At 41.6% G+C, this 15741-nt stretch overlaps 1 protein-coding gene across 1 annotated transcript in view; it reads left to right on the top strand.

Annotated features, from left to right (window-relative positions):
* Positions 1-15741, top strand: part of ZBED1 (zinc finger BED-type containing 1) — a 180599-nt gene that overhangs the window by 111704 nt on the left and 53154 nt on the right. Inside the window, exon 4 of the mRNA XM_080376064.1 lies at positions 6979-7080. Within this exon, the coding sequence (XP_080232190.1) occupies positions 6979-7080 (102 nt within the window). The remainder of the gene's footprint in view (positions 1-6978; positions 7081-15741) is intronic.

The raw sequence follows: 15741 nt of genomic DNA, 5'->3' as shown, positions 1-15741 counted from the left end.
TTAAGAGTGCTTTCTGGTGAACAGCAGCTCCATTGCACTCTCCAGGTGCACAGAAGCATACTCAGTTCTTTCATGAGCAGGACAATGTTTCTCTGTGCTGCTGTGCAGATGCCAAAGTACAACTCTGTGAGGCAGAGTAACAGATGAAAGGCCAAATTCCTCGGTGCCCCCTGTGGAGATACGGCAGTCAGAGAACAATGCACCTGTGTGGAGCTTTGGCACATGTTTTTGGGCATGAGTATGTGACTACTGAGCACCACTTCATATTATCTTGTCTAGGAACCATTCCTTGTGCCTTGCTGGAGGAGTAACTCTTCCTGCTGGTGTCTTCAGACACTGGACAGATGGGTGGCAAGCAGGAACAGGCAAAGCGATCCTTTCTGTAGTCCTCTTTCCACCATGAGCTATGAGTTCTCAGCTCCCTGCCATGCTGGGCAGAGTTGCACCTTTCCCTAGGATGGAATGGACCCCCTGCTTGTGTTTTTAACACAAAGAGACAGTGAAAACATGATGGAAACCTGCTTTGGCATTAAATAATAGAAGAAAGCTGACTGACTTACAATTTCTGCTGAAGTGGACCTGTAGCTGTCCGTAATAATTGCTAGATGACAATTTAGAGTTGAATGCAGAAAGAGTGGTAGTTGGTAGGTGGCCTCCATCTCATCTTAATCTGATCTAAATCAAACCTAAGTGACATAGCCTTTGCAGGAGCCCAGACATTGCATTTTCTTGTGTTCAGCTGATCACTGAATATCTCAAAAGTTACATTCCCCGCTCATTCACTGCAATATCTGACCATTCCTTTTGCTTCTGAATTTTCCTTCCATAGTAGAATAAAATTCCTATTTCATGCTTTTTATGCCCTGTGATACAGATACAGAAGAAATGTGCAAGCAGGGCCAACTGTGCTGGCATGGAAAGCAAAGGAGAGGAACTCTAGGTGTTAAAAAGAAAGGTGTGCTAATAATATGAAGAAGCAGATGGACAGAAATGGGAAAGTTGACCCCAAGTGGGAAACTCAGGGGAACGTGAACACTCAGGGGCTCTGTCAGGCTCTCCTAACACTGGGCCTTCTCCTGGCTCCCATGGGGCTCATGGTGTCAGAAAGCTCTCCAGGAGCCACCAAATGCCTGTCCTTCAGGTCCTCTGACTTTGGTTACCATGACCAAGTGAGCAGAGGGTGCACAGTGCAGGAACAGGCACTGAACAGTGCAGGTGCTTGGTGGTGTCCTGTGCAGTCGGCCAGCATAGCTTTCTGTGATTCATGTGGCCTTCTTGAGGAGCAGCCAGAAAACGTTGTACCAACTTCTCTGTTGCTGAGAAGGCGCAGCACCAGGTAGATAGTCGCATGAAAGAAAGCAATTAGGCAAAGCAGCAATTGTAGCACCATCATATACATATCTATTCATATGTGGATAATGGCATAAGTAACTCTCTCTTTTGGGAAATTATGCTCCTTTTATATTTTATTAGCTAATAACTTTCTGACAACAGAGTCATCAAGTTACATTAATAGTAAATAGTAAGATATTTTTAAGAGTGACAATTTTATCCAGTGTCTGACAGTAATGTATTCACTTGCTTTCTTTGGAAAGGTTATTTAGAAAAGAACAAGGGACACATACAGTAGAAGAAAGAAATATGAACATGTCTGTCATTATAGAAGTACCTGAAAGCAAGGAGTAGTGTAGAAGAAGAGATAAAATGGGATAGAGTCAGAAATTAGAATATTTGAGTAGCATTAGCTGCAGATATTCTGTATGTAGATTCTATTCCCCATTTTTGTTCTCAATAGCATACAGAAAACCAAAGGCACCAGTTATTTTTGAAAGCCTATTATATTATTAAACTCAAAAGTAGAATGACCACTATTGTCAATTATTAGGTACTTGAATAATTTAAAGTATAGTGGCAGACAAACCAAAAAGACAGGAAGTAACATATCTAAATATTAGTTTTGGCATGTTTCGGTTTGCTTGCTGTTATTGCAGATCTTCTTTTGCCAACATTATTTCTGAAAAGTGGTTCAAGTCACATTGTTATTTCAGGTTCAGGTTTGGCCATTTGCTCACATTATTAAACACTGGTCTATATTAATTAAGACATTTTAAAAATTGACATGCTTAGTATATTTGTGTGTATTTCAAAATATTTTAGAAACTAACAATTGTCCTTAGCAACGGTGTAATTCTTTGGTACACTGATTTAAAAAAAAATTAAGTGCTCGGACCACGGGACAATGAAGAAACTCAGTTTCTGTTCAGGGCACTGCCACCGAGTCAGCACATGAGTGGGAGCCGTGTTTTGGCACTCTTTCTTGAGTGGAGCAGTACCTTGGTTGGCGCAGCACTCACACCAGTTAAACTGCCTCCCTGGCAAAGAGCCGCCATGCACGAATAAGCATGAACAAGGACTCTGTCCATTAATGTTTCTGCCTTGTGAGCAAAAAGAAAACTTTGGGTGTTGATTTGTTTGTTTGTTTTTCTTTCCAAAGCATGTTCTGATCTTCGGATGGCAAATGCTGTACAAATACTAATATGATGACACGCTTTCCAAGTAAGCAAGTAAATAAGCATGGTAATGATAGCCTTAGTCTACTATGCCATTAGTCTGGGCATGGTACAGTCATAATGAAGGACGAAATTAGCTCTGAAAAACTAAAAAATTAAGGGAGGGGAAATCAGATGCATGTAACAAAAAGTTAATTCCAAGGACAAATAATAGTGCACTGGCTGGGCTGAAAAGCATTCGCCTTGGCATACTGGTTCTCTAACCACCTTTGCTGTTGGCAATGCAGAAAAGGACAATTTCAAGGTCAGATGAGGGGAGAGATTAAAATTCAGTTTAGTGAACGTTCTCAGGGGCCTGCTTTTCTTGTAATGCAGTGGTGTTAGCAAAATCCAGGAGAGTCAGTAAAGCTGCCGCAGTTCGTACTGGTGGTGAAGAAGTGGTTGGACCCTGCACTGTGCCACAAAATACTGCAGCTAATGAAAGTCCAATGCCCTTTGTGCCAAGATGAATATTTTGTATTAAAAGGGACTCTTCCATTGCCACTGTGCGTGGCTGCCTTCTATGAAGCTGATGATGCTTTCCTTAATCTCTGTCCTTGATGAGCTGCCTGGAGAAGTAGAGCAACAGCAGAGTCAGCATAAAGCTTCACCTAAGTCTTTACTTCATTCGTTGTTGTGCTAGTTACTAATAAGTTAGTATTACCAGATTTTGCATATCTGAGTAATTACAATGCCATTCATGTGGTTTTATATAGCTGCAGGGCCACAAGAGGAATGACCTGAACAGCTCTCTTCTTTTACAGGAGTTAATAACTGTTCATTTCCTTACACCTCTGGATGCAGGACATCAGCAAAATTAAACAAAATTGCAGACCTCCTAAAGGTCTGTAAGGAGCTCAAGAAATTGTCCAGTGTTATTCATGGGTCAGTGTTGTTGAAATGGTATGACTTTACAGCCATTCTGAAAAAAAATACATTTGCACCCTCTTAAAACTGGATTCTAAGCATTCTTTTGTGTTTTTTTTTTTTTTAAACTGAATAGGCCACTAAGTCAATTTCAGAGGACTAATACTGTCTAGGTGCAAAAATATATAAGGATTATTAAAGCCCCATGCTGTAAAACTGAAGGGAACTAAAGGAACTATTCTCCTGTAAAGGATTTTAATAACAGATGTGATGGTCTCTTGCTACTTATCTTGCTGTTGTGCCTGCAGGCCTTCTGAAATTCTTATTGTACAGACATACTATAAAGAGGCATTATGGCTCACGGCCTCAGCTGTGACAGGATGAAGTAGTTTGGTGAACATCACTGATGGACCAGGGAAAAAAGTAAGAGGAAAGGTCTCACTGCAGTCTGTGTAGGAGCCTGTTCACCCAACAGTTTAATGTTCTTGTCAGAAAGGATTTCTTTAGCCTGTGTGAAGAACTGTGTGTCTAATTTCTCCTTCTTTTAAAGGCTGTTTCTTTCATAAGAAGAGGTAGGGGAAACCATGTGCGAGGAAGGGGTGGCTGTGCCTTCCTGAGGAGCACAGGGGAGCAGCCCTCAGGCTGCAGAGTGGGAGGGTGGAGGGAAGAGAGGGAAACACAGTGAAGATCTGGAGCTCCAGTCCTCACTGTGATGGCTAAAGCCATCCTGGGGACCAGGCATCTGTGCAGAGGTTGCTACAGCTTGGGAAATCAAGCCAGAGAGTAAGGACTCACCCAGCAAGGACACTGAACAAGGGGACCATGCTTTGCATAGCCTTCACCTTTCTTGCTGCTGGACTTAGTCACTGGAGGTTGCTCAGTACTGTCTGGCTTTCCCATATTGAAAAACCTTTTGGTCTTTCTTGGAAAATTCACTTTATGGGAGAGGTTCAGGCAAATCCACCTCAAAGCTATAGTGTACTGGGTCTAGCTGGGGTGGAGCTGACAACATCTAGCTAACTTGGAGCCCCACCATGATATGTAGCAAGCTAGACGAGAGAATAACATCTGCGCTAGAGATTCACATTTTCTTGCTTAAATAGCTGATGCTTAAACAGACCAAAAGCCTGGCATGAAATATGTATACTTTCTAAAAGGCTAAAACAGGTGGATGAGGTCACAATTTTCTTTCTTTTCCCCCTTATATTGGGTTTGTGTGGCAAGGCTTTGGTAGCGGGGTGGGGGTACAGGGGTGGCTTCTGTGAGAAGCTGCTAGAAGCTTCCCCCATGTCTGATGGAGCTAATGCCAGCCGGCTCTGAGATGGACCCGCCGCTGGCCAAGGCCGAGCCCATCAGTGATGGTGGTAGCACCTCTGGGATGGTGTATTTAACAAGGGGACAAAAATCTGCCCAACAAAATTGCAGCCAAAGAGGGGAGTGAGATGATGTGAGAGGAACAGCCCTGCAGCCCCCCAGGCCAGTGCAGGAGGGGCAGGGGGGCTCCAGGCACCGCAGCAGAGATTCCCCTGTAGCCCATGGTGAAGCCCCTGGTGGGGCAGGCTGTGCCCCCAGCCCATGGGGGTGAACGGGGGAGCAGATGTCCACCTGCAGCCTGGGGGGGACCCCAAGCTGGAGGATGGAGATGTGCCTAAAGGACGCTGTGACCCCATGGGCAGCCTGTGCTGGAGCAGCTCCTGGAAGGGCCTGCGGCCCCATGGAGAGAGGAGCCAGGACTGGGGCAGGTTTGCTGGCCGGGCCTGTGACCCCGTGGGGGACCCATGATGGAGCGGTCTGTGAAGAACCGCAGCCTGTGGGAAGGACTCATGCTAGAGAAGTTAATGGGGAACTGTCTCCTGTGGGAGGGACCCCAGGCTGGAGCAGGGCAGAGGGTGAGGAGCTCCTGCCCTCAGGAGGAAGGAGCTGGCAGAGACGGCATCTGATGGACTAACCGTAGCCCCATTCCCCGTCCCCATGAACTACTGGGGGGAAGGAGGTAGAGAAATCGGGAGCAAAGTTGAGCCCGGGAAGTAAGGAGGGCTGGGGGGAAGGTGTTTTAAGATTTGGTTTTATTTTGTACTATCCTACTCTGATTTGAATGGCAATGAATTAAACTAATTTCCCCAAGTCAAGTGTGTTTTGCCCCTGACGGTAATTGCTGGGCCATCTCCCTGTCCTTACCTCGACCCACCAGACGTGTGTTCCATTTTCTCCCCCCTGCCCAGCTGAGGAGGGGAGCGATGCAGCAGCTTTGGTGGGCACCTGGCGTCCAGCCAGGGTCAACCCACCACACCCCTCCACACCCCTTTGCAAAGTTTCTAAAGAATGTGGATAGTTTTTGTGGGGATAGCTGCTGCTTTGTGGAGGGACACTGCTTGGTTTTGCTTCATAACCCTGGTTGTGGCTGTCATGCAAAGCAAGGCAACTGATGAAGCAGAGCTGTGAGTCAGAGCGTGAAAGCTGAACAACTGCAACAGGAGGAGAATTTTCAGACCTGATGGATTTAAAGTTATTGGGGCATTTAAGTAATATTTTTTAATTTTGATTAGTTACTTTTGTAGTGCTCTAGTAAAGGGCAATGGCTGACTAATACTTTGGACAAAGGGTGCTTTTGTTGAAGACATGTTTTCTTGGAAATAAAAACATACCGGTGTTAGATATATTTTTGAGACATTGACACTGTGCTGCTTGACCAATGTTGCTGGCATAGGCAGACTGCTGACCCCCTGCCCCCTGTCACGCTGCCCCTTGACCAAGAGTGGCACTATGGGCAGGATGTCTTCCCCAGTATCCATGCGAGGTATGATCCTCTCAAATCACACTGCCATTGCTGGAGACAAGGGATGGTACGACTCTTACCCACATTCAAAAGGCATTTATGTGACTGGGTGTTGCTGCCAGGTGACCCAGACACCAAGTGTCCCTGGATGTCCACCAGAGCCACGGTATTGCTTGTGATGCCGTGTTTGCTATCAGTGATCGAATGAGTCACCGTATGGGCATGCCATTGACCATCTTTCCTACTGCCTCAGTAAAGCTTTGTGTTATGATACGTTGTCAGACTCCATCACTGTTCAGATGACAGACACTCGGCAGATAATCTGAAAAAAACCATAGGGCAGTGTATTGGCATCAGAAACACAGGGAGACGTTGTGATGCCTGATGTGGCTTCTCCACTCCCCATCTGATTTCCAGTTGCCATGTCTTGATCATCTCAGTGCTGAAGAGCTGTAACCCCTCTTCCTCCATGGTAGCAGTAAAAATAACAGTAGGACTGGGACATATTTGCTCCATTTGATACCCTTCTTCACCTCCTGGCAGCAGCATTCCTAATATTTGTTCTCTGAAGAATCAATAGTTTAAAAATAGACATTTAGGAAGGAAGGAGAAAAAAGGAACCTTCTGAGACCAGCTTTACTATAATTTTCGAAACCTGGTTTATTTTTAAAGTCTTTACTTTCCTGATGATATTATCACATTCTCCTTGTTGATTTCTTTAAGTGTATTTTAATATGATTGTAACTGACTTAACTCTGTTTTTGTTCATCTTCATCTCTTTCCTAGTGGAGTTTTTATACTGTGATTTGGCTTCCATGAAGTCTATACGGCAATTTGTGCAGCGGTTTAGAGCAAAGAGTTGTCCACTCCATGTCCTGGTGAATAATGGTGAGTTCTGGTTTTTTCTTCACATATCTGCCAGGGAAGATGTAACAAATGGGGCTCTCATCTATCATTTCGCATTTCAAATTGATTATCTGAACCATATGGCAGGTTACAATATGACTGCATTAACAGGGATGTCTTTCTAGGAGTTAAATTGCATTTTTTCAGAGTGAGTCAGCTGAGCAGACTGAACCATTCAGTGCCACCTTGACTTGTGATGCTATTGCAAGTCTTGTTCCTTTGCTGTGCTTTTTAGCACTAAAAATCATGTGACTGCACAAGAATCTAAGCATCCATAATTTAAAAAAAAAAAAAAGGAAAGGAACCTGTTTTTTATGTCTGTAGAAATCCTGTCCTTTTACCTTTATTTACTTTCTTTTCCCTTATATTTTCCCTGTATGAGCACATTTGTTTACTGTGGCTGCCTGGTGAGCTGGGTTGGGGGATTAATCCATCTGAAATATAATCTAGCAAATTATCCAGCAACCTCAGAGCAGTCACTGCTTAGATCAAGGTGCTACTGGAAAGTTGTCCATGAAGCTGCATCCTCAGTGGTCAGAGAACAAATTAAAAGGACAATATTTGTCTTGCATTCATACAATTATCAAATGAATCTCATTACTTTTAGGGATTTTAACTTTTGTTATTCACATACTTGCCATCTAATTATGTTTTATAGCCACAGTATTTTTGGAAACCAGCCCATACAATAACTTTCCTCCAAAAACCTTGCATGCTATGCATGCACTTTCCTAAAGGGGAATTTTCACCTGTCTATTTAACTAGAGGAAAAACCCGCCAGCAACAATTTAGGTTTCTTTTAGAAGTTTTCTGCTGTTATATGCTGCTGTTCTTGTTTTCCCAATTATTTGCATGTATTTTTATTAAGACATCCCAAAGAACATTTTCTTTTCCTGTGCACCCCTCAATTCCAGCAAGGGCAAATGTACTGTAAATACATGAGTTTGTTACATTTGTTGATGACTTAAAGAGCTCTCAGTAACACAAGCAAATATTGCAATAAAAATTCAAGAGTTTTTTATTTCCTGATTGATATGAAACATTCATGAAATGTTTAATTAAATGTTCATTTTTATTTGATTAGTCAAAAAAGCCTGCAATTATTATTTTAATTGTACAATAATTAAAGTTAGTGGATATTTAATCGTGGTTACAAAATCTTTCCAGTTTTACATGTTTATTTTTAAAGATGCAGAGTACAAACTGTTACACAGATGTGAACAACATTATTTGAAAAAACAGCATTTTGTGGAAAAAAAGGTTTTGAGATATATACACCTGTCAGGCATCCTCTGCCCTCCATTGGTTTTCTGCACGAGCAAAGCCAGGACTGTGCAGCAGGAGCTTGGGGGCAGCTTGGGGGAAAAATGATGGGGCTGAAGCAACAGCATAGCTGAGAAGCCCTCCTGAATAAAGGATATCGTTCTACCCTAGCTGCTGCTGAAGCAGGATGGATGAAAACTGCAGCTAAGGATGTCTTTTCAGAAACAAAGTTATATGAAAACAGATTTCCTAACGTGCCTATTATGATACGAGACCAAAGAGTGTAAGCTCAAAACTTCTTTTAAGAAGCTCAAGACTAATATTTGCCTGAATCAGTTTATATTTTCACAACCTCTGAGAAAGACATTTGATTTCATTTACACTTGGTTACCAAATGCAACTGGCAAGAGAAATCTGTTGTTTGAGAATCCTGTTAGTAACTACAATTAAATGAGTGGTTCAGCTCCGCTTTTTGCTGAATCTTTAACAGAATCACAGAAGCAAACATGTCCAAGGCTGCTATAAAGACTCCTGTATAATTAGGTTAGTCTCCGACCATTACCTGGCAAGTCACCAGCCTCCACTTCTGAAAGCTCTTTCCCATGTTTGTTTTCTGGTTTTGTTTCCCCCCCCCCTCCCCCCCCCCCCCCCCCCCCCCCCCGATCTTTTTTGTTTGCTCTTGAAAATAATCTGTAGCGTATAGTTTTGTTACTAGTTTCATAGTGAAAGCCCAAGTGATTTCTTGGTACACAAGAGGAAAATGAATAAAACCAAATGGAGGAGAAATGGCCTGATGCAAAAACTTTTCAACAACTTCTCTTGGATTTCCATCAGTGTTGAACTTATCCAAGACAAATGCTGATTTTTGGGCTAACTGGTAGGACTTTTCCCTTTCCCTTCCCCTTCATCTTTTTTTTTTTTTTTTTGGTCACTGCTTTCACTGTAATGCAATGCACTAAAGAGGAAGGTTAAGTCCATCGTGGACTGCAGGGTTAGAGGCATTACTCACTAAAAAGCCTCATCACTGTGGCCAGCTCCACTGCCTTTGTGATGTGATACTCTGGACACAATCTTGTGTGCCTGGAAGAGGGCAATGCTTGCAATATTTAAATGTCTGATGGGAATGAGTTGTTGGGCATGTTGTCAGTGAGTGTGTATGCTTTCTGTCAGAAAAGTCCTTTGTCAATAGGAAGGCATTTTGCATGACCATTAGATGTGTTGCAGGACATCTCAAAATGACACTGCTGATTTTCTTATGTCTCAGTGTATGCATCTAGAATAGTAGGTTTCTTAGTATCACCTAGTACTTTCTTATTTCTTATAGATCTTGAAGCTGTGGTATTCTTGATATGATGAGATATTTTTATTTTCTAGAATATAGGGAAGAGCCTGTGGGCCAGGAATCTGAACAATGCATTTGTGAGCAGTCATATGCTTTTGAGTCTGCCCCAAAGTCTGTTTGGGCTAATGGAAAGTCTCCATTAGGTTTTGGAAATCAGACTTCGCGTGGGTCCCAACTTCTGCTGCATCAGACCATCAGCAACCTAATAAGAATTTTCTGCTCTATCTTCATAGAACCAAGTGTTTTATTGTCAAGGACTGTACCCTTTTATTACATTTACTGTAAAAATGCCAAGAACCGTTACATGGCATTTTTGCACAGTATGTTAGTATTATTTAATTACTTTAAATCAAAATCTTTGAAATTGATTTATATAATCATGTCTATGCATTAGTGATCTTTCCACATCTTATTTCCATGAATATGTGTCCTGTATGTATGTGAAATCATATGATACTTGTTTTGGGCTTGTGTGAACTTATCAAAAAGTCAAACATTTCAGGATGAGTTGAGGAAAGTTCTAACGTTATGCAATAGTACAAAGTATGAAATTAACATTGAAATATTATTAAAGACAGATGATTTGGCATGAATTACTGTACTAGGTAAATAATCAATGTCTGACCCAAGATTGTTATGAAATCCAGCAGTTTTCTGGGTCACTGGTGATTTTTTTAAAAAATGTATCTCCATCACTTTCTCTCCATCACTTGCCTAGCTCAAGGATGCAGCTGGAAATTAAATTAAACTAAAATCCTCAGTTTCACAGTATTCTTCTAGAGTTAGGTGCCTAGGTCCCACAAAAATTCGGTAAGGTTTACGTATCCAATGAATTCAGACACTTTAAGAAGTCTTACGTGAACATTTAGGGCATTCAAAATGGAGATTAGGGGACTACAGTCACCTCCTCTTTTTTTTGTTATAGCTGATTTTAGCATATACATTTAACTTTCTAATTTCTAATTTAAAAGGAAAAATTTGGTTGAATGCACGCATTATTTCAGCTGACAAATAAAGGCCTGTTGTTCCATTGCTATGCTTTCTGCATCGGTAATGTGCATGCTCAGCTCTTGGCTTTTGAAATAAACAAAACATATTAAAGATGCAAATAGAGTATTACATAAACATTTTTTTTAAAATATAATGCTAGTGCTAAAAAGAAAAATGCTATGACACAGAAAAAAAATTTCTCTGTGTGTGTGGGGGTGGGTGGGTAGTATGCTACAGAGATGAACTATGAGCCACAGAAAGATGGATGCAGTACAGGCAGTTTAGAAAACTTAATCTGACAGAAGGTCAGAAGAATATGTCTTCTAGTCCACTAACTAGCAATTGGCTGCCAAGTTTTTTGTTATATTTTTGAAAAGAACTGTGTCTTTGTACAGCTGAAAAGCATTTAGCAAATTACAGCATGTACACTAGTGTAATTATTTTATACTTTCATTAAAATGGTATTGCTGTAAAGGCACATTAGAAAATCTACTATCTTCCTGTGGTTGCAAAAGGGACAGGTAGTAAAACACTTCATAAAATTCCACAAGCAGTAGTCACTGTTCCATGCCAGAGAGTCATGGACTCAGTCATTTTCTCTGTGCTCTAGTAATGCTTATCAGCACCTTGTAATGTTTTTACTTATACATTGTTTACAATACTTAATGATGTTAAAACCAAAAGAGCTAACACCAAAATCACATCTTTGATGATAACAGAATACCTATGGATACCAAACAAGCACAAGTTCACAACTTCCTTCTCTGTTGCAGTACATTGAGTGGTTTATGATTTGGGCTACAGGTTAGGAAAGGAGGGGCAGAAAATGACAAGGACATTTAGTATATCCTTTGGCATGCACACACACACGCACAGGAAAAGAAATTTCAGGATATTATTAGCCTATTGTAGACAGATTACAGTTAATATATTTCAGGTTGAAGCCTATGTAAGCCAATTTAAAATCAATATTTCTGAACTGCTGGCTTATTCAGATGTTCATATTTTGTATGTCGTGGATCATCTGAGAAACCTTATTCTTTTGAGAGAATGAAGTCTCTGTACGCTTTCCTCTTTAGTTCTTAGGGCACAATAAAAGCTATGTCAGTAGGTAGGTATGTGAAATACATGCATTTCTTTGTGTTACTTACACACAGTCCAGCCATGTGCAGTCCAACCATAACCCTTCGCAGGGAGCCATTTGCATAGTCCCATGGATGCCGTCATGGTTGATCACATATTAGATTATTCTTGTGTTTGATTATTTGCAGATGAGATCTTCAGAAGTGTGAGATTTGAGGGGTGGGAACGAGTGGATATATCAAATACAAACAATTTCATAGGCAGTTGCCTATTCACAGGCATGATTGATTACTTAGGTTTAACAATAGTTACAGTATCATAGTGGGATCTACGAAAAGATCCTGTCTCACTGGATTAGGTAAGAGCCAGCTCCCCTCCCTGCAGCAGCTGCAGGCTACACAGACTCTTAAGATGAAAAGGAGAGAAACCCCAGATAAGTGGAAATTCACTGGAGAAGGCCTTGAGGGAAAGTTAGTGAGGAGGATTGCTGTTGGCTCCAGTGGAATTTGGATTTCATCAAAAATAATGCTTCTCCTCCAGCCACGCATGAAGGCTGTGGTGAACTCAGGATCTGATATCTCATATGAATCTTGTTCCAGTGTCTTGCTTGCAGCATCATGTTTCATCTTTATCCTTCCTTGAAGACAAAGTAGATCAGTATGTAAGCAAAGCTGAAATTTAAATGGTATGGAAGAACAGGGAGAGAAAGAGGAGGACAAGCAGAAGAGCAAGTGACCCTTTACCCATATGCAATGGATGATAAATACTAGATATCATGGGAGAGCTGAGCCTTTTGGAGATGTTTCGTGCTGGAAAAGGTAATTTGAGGCGGTGCAGGAGATTGTCTTAAAATGGATATTCCTTGGAGGACAGAAAACTAGAAGATTCAGAAGGACACTAACACGTAGCATTAATGTGTTCTAAAATGAGAAGATACTCTCAGAGCCATATTTTTTGAAGACTGGTGCTGCATACTTAGATTTTTCAGAAGAGGTCATCTTTATAAGAGATGGAAAGTATGGGGATGATGGCTGATCACACACTGCTCTTCACAGGTGTTATGTGCCTTGGGTGCTGGAAGTAACTTGTCTGGGCACATGAGTCAGAGCACCATGGTACTGCTGATGGTATCCAACCTAGCTTGTTCAGAGGAACCGAGGTTGTGCAATGCCAGCATCTACCTAGCACCCAGATTTTTGTCAGTGCTCATCAGCTAGAGCTTTTATTGTACTTCAATAGCATTGTTGTCTGCCAGAATATGTATCCTATATAAAGATATAAAATTTCTTGTGATAGGTTTATTTTTTATTAGAAGAACTAATAAGTTAAAAGAGTGACTTTAGGCTACATCTGACTTTCAAACTGTAAGAATTTCATTCATGAAAATCCTGACTTTTCTTTGATACTATCTTTGTCTTTCTGATTATTTCCAAAGCTTTTTCTCTGTCTGTGATATCAAATGCTTTGTGAAAAGGGAAATATCTCAAGCTCCACATGCTGCAGGTTCTTGACCCATTTGCTTTTATGTCCTGAATGTGAATGTTTTATCAGTGGAAGACAGATAGAAAATTCAGCTGATGGATTAGGAAACCCAACCAGTTCTACTTAAGTGTGTGGAACATTTGCCACTGGCTTTTTTGAGAGGCTGGAGTGAGCCATGTTTTATTCTTACCTAATCCTTTCATACCTTTTAGGTAAAAATACTTTCTATACAAATTGCAAAACAAGGTATTTTACTTCTAAGAGAGCTTCCTATTGAGTTTGAAAGCTGTGACTGACTTTCCTATTTTCTGATTGTGAGTGGGATAACTCACCATTGTGCCAACTCAAACAAACAGCTACTGAGCATGGTTTTGGGAAATGAAGCTTTTTTTTTTTTTTCCAGCCAGACCCAATTATGAATGCTCTGACTTATTTTAGTGTAAAAACAAAACCTCAGTTATGGATTGTATATTCTTTTTTTAACCGACACATTTTCCAAGGAACTAGCTTGTGCTTTCTGTGTTTGCTATGTAGCAGTGTGACACTGAATCAGAAAATTAGTCTGTTCTTAAGGCGGTATTGCAGCCTGTTCAGTCTTCTGTTCAACCTGTGAAGATTTGGTTGTTCTCACAGTCCTTGAATGTGGATTGTCTGTATTTTTTTCATTTTTTTTCTTCTTTTTTTCTTCATCTACTGATGAACTAAGAGCTTGTCTTTGCTGGAAGGATGCACTGCTTTATCTTCTTTTGCATAGCTAATACAGTCCACTTCTCCCTTGTGGGCATTATAGGTGGGTCTGGGAGCACTAGCAGTAGACATTACTCAATTTTCAGTTCCTCACTAGTTAGCCAAACTTTTAATGTTCGGGCTAAGAGTTTCTTTGCCAAGTATTTGCCTTAGGCTAATTTATTTGTATTTGGTTTTTTGTAATTCCAGATGAAAGAGTTTATCTGTTTCCAACAATGATAAGAAAAACATCTTAGGGTTTCTTTAATTGAAAAAATGACGGCAAGTTTCTATAAGAAAATCTCTGGTGTTATCATGGTTTGGAATGGGGACTGGAATGCAGGCAAGATACTGGCTTTTTGTCAGAGGCGGTTGCATCTTTTGCCACCCATGGAATATTCCCATGATGGGTCAAGTCAGAAGCCTGTAAGCATTGCAGTTTAAAAGGCAACTTTTACTTTTTTATTGCTAAGGATTTTGCCTGTACCAAGCATGTCCTGAGTCAAGACTGAGCAGGTCTTTCTGCTGGAATCACAGTGCTGAGCTGTGGTGTGAAGTACTATGTGCTGGCATATGCACTGTCACTGAGGCTCACACCAGCATCCTGTCTGCTCCCTGTGGCTGCCTCTGAGCTGTGGCTCACATCAGGCTCCTTCTGGTCTTTCCACTGTCCAGACGAGGGGCCTGGGTCCTCCGTGATCTGTGTGACAAGTTTCTGTGCCATGAAAAGCAGACTATGGGGTTGGGAGAGGTGGATGGCAGGTGATGGGTGCCTAGCTTCTACCTTGACATAGAGTTGGAAAATGACTGTGGAGCTGGGACATGTTTTCAGCACACTTACAACCTAAATGTCTCGCCAGACATGGGTGGTGAGCTGATGTAGCTGGTGACCTCAGTTGGCCAGTGACCACATCTCTCTGGAAGTGCTGGCCCTTGTGTTTTTAGGCACAATGACAAAACCTGTAGTGTGGAATGGGAAGAAGTCTGGTATGAATGGAGATGGGACAAGACCATAACCCCCAAGAGAGGTATATCCATACAAGAAACCTGGCTGTGGAGAACTGAAATAGAAGAGAGGCAGTTAAGGCTGGGCTTTTATAAGGGAGAGAAAGCAGAAGATGGAGCTGATGGTGGGGAACAGGACTGTCTGGTGGGAATCATTAGGATGGTGGAAAACTTGATGGCTATACATTTGAGTTTGCTGGCTGAAAGACTTTTAAATGGAATCAAACTATGAATGTAGTGTATGTTCTTGTTCAATATCAGGGAATTCAGAAGAGAGCAAGTATGGGAGGAGGGAGCTGGGGTGGGTAGTGAGGATGAAGAGGGTCATTAGATATGTCTGAACTGCAGGAGAGGTCTGAGTCAGAGTTTGCAAGTGCTTAGACACCTCATTTTTCATGAGGATTGCATCCTTTTCTCAAGGACTACAGTCTCTTCTGTGCACAAACTGATTGAGCCCTTCCTTGCAGTGAGGGAGTTCTTGACTGATCTCTTTTTTGTGAGTTTACTGATGTTTAACAGTGATGCGAATTATCCCCCCTGGTGGGGATGTGATTGGAACCTCTCTCTTCTGTTTGGCTGCCAAGTTTGAAATAACTTGTAAAAATTAATTCTCAGCTATCCCTGTGTCACAACTGGTTGACACTGAAGAGGGAATGGGCAAGCTGGTGGGAGCCTTAGAGACATGGATCATGGCCCCATAAGGAAAGCAGCTTCAGGAGCGAGCGAAGGGCGAGCCAGACGTGTGACTGGCA

This window comes from Falco punctatus, assembly GCF_963210335.1.
Source record: "Falco punctatus genome assembly, chromosome: 2".
NCBI lineage: Eukaryota > Metazoa > Chordata > Aves > Falconiformes > Falconidae > Falco > Falco punctatus.
The sequence above is the reverse complement of the archived record's forward strand: the minus strand, read 5'-3'. Positions and strand labels throughout refer to the sequence as shown.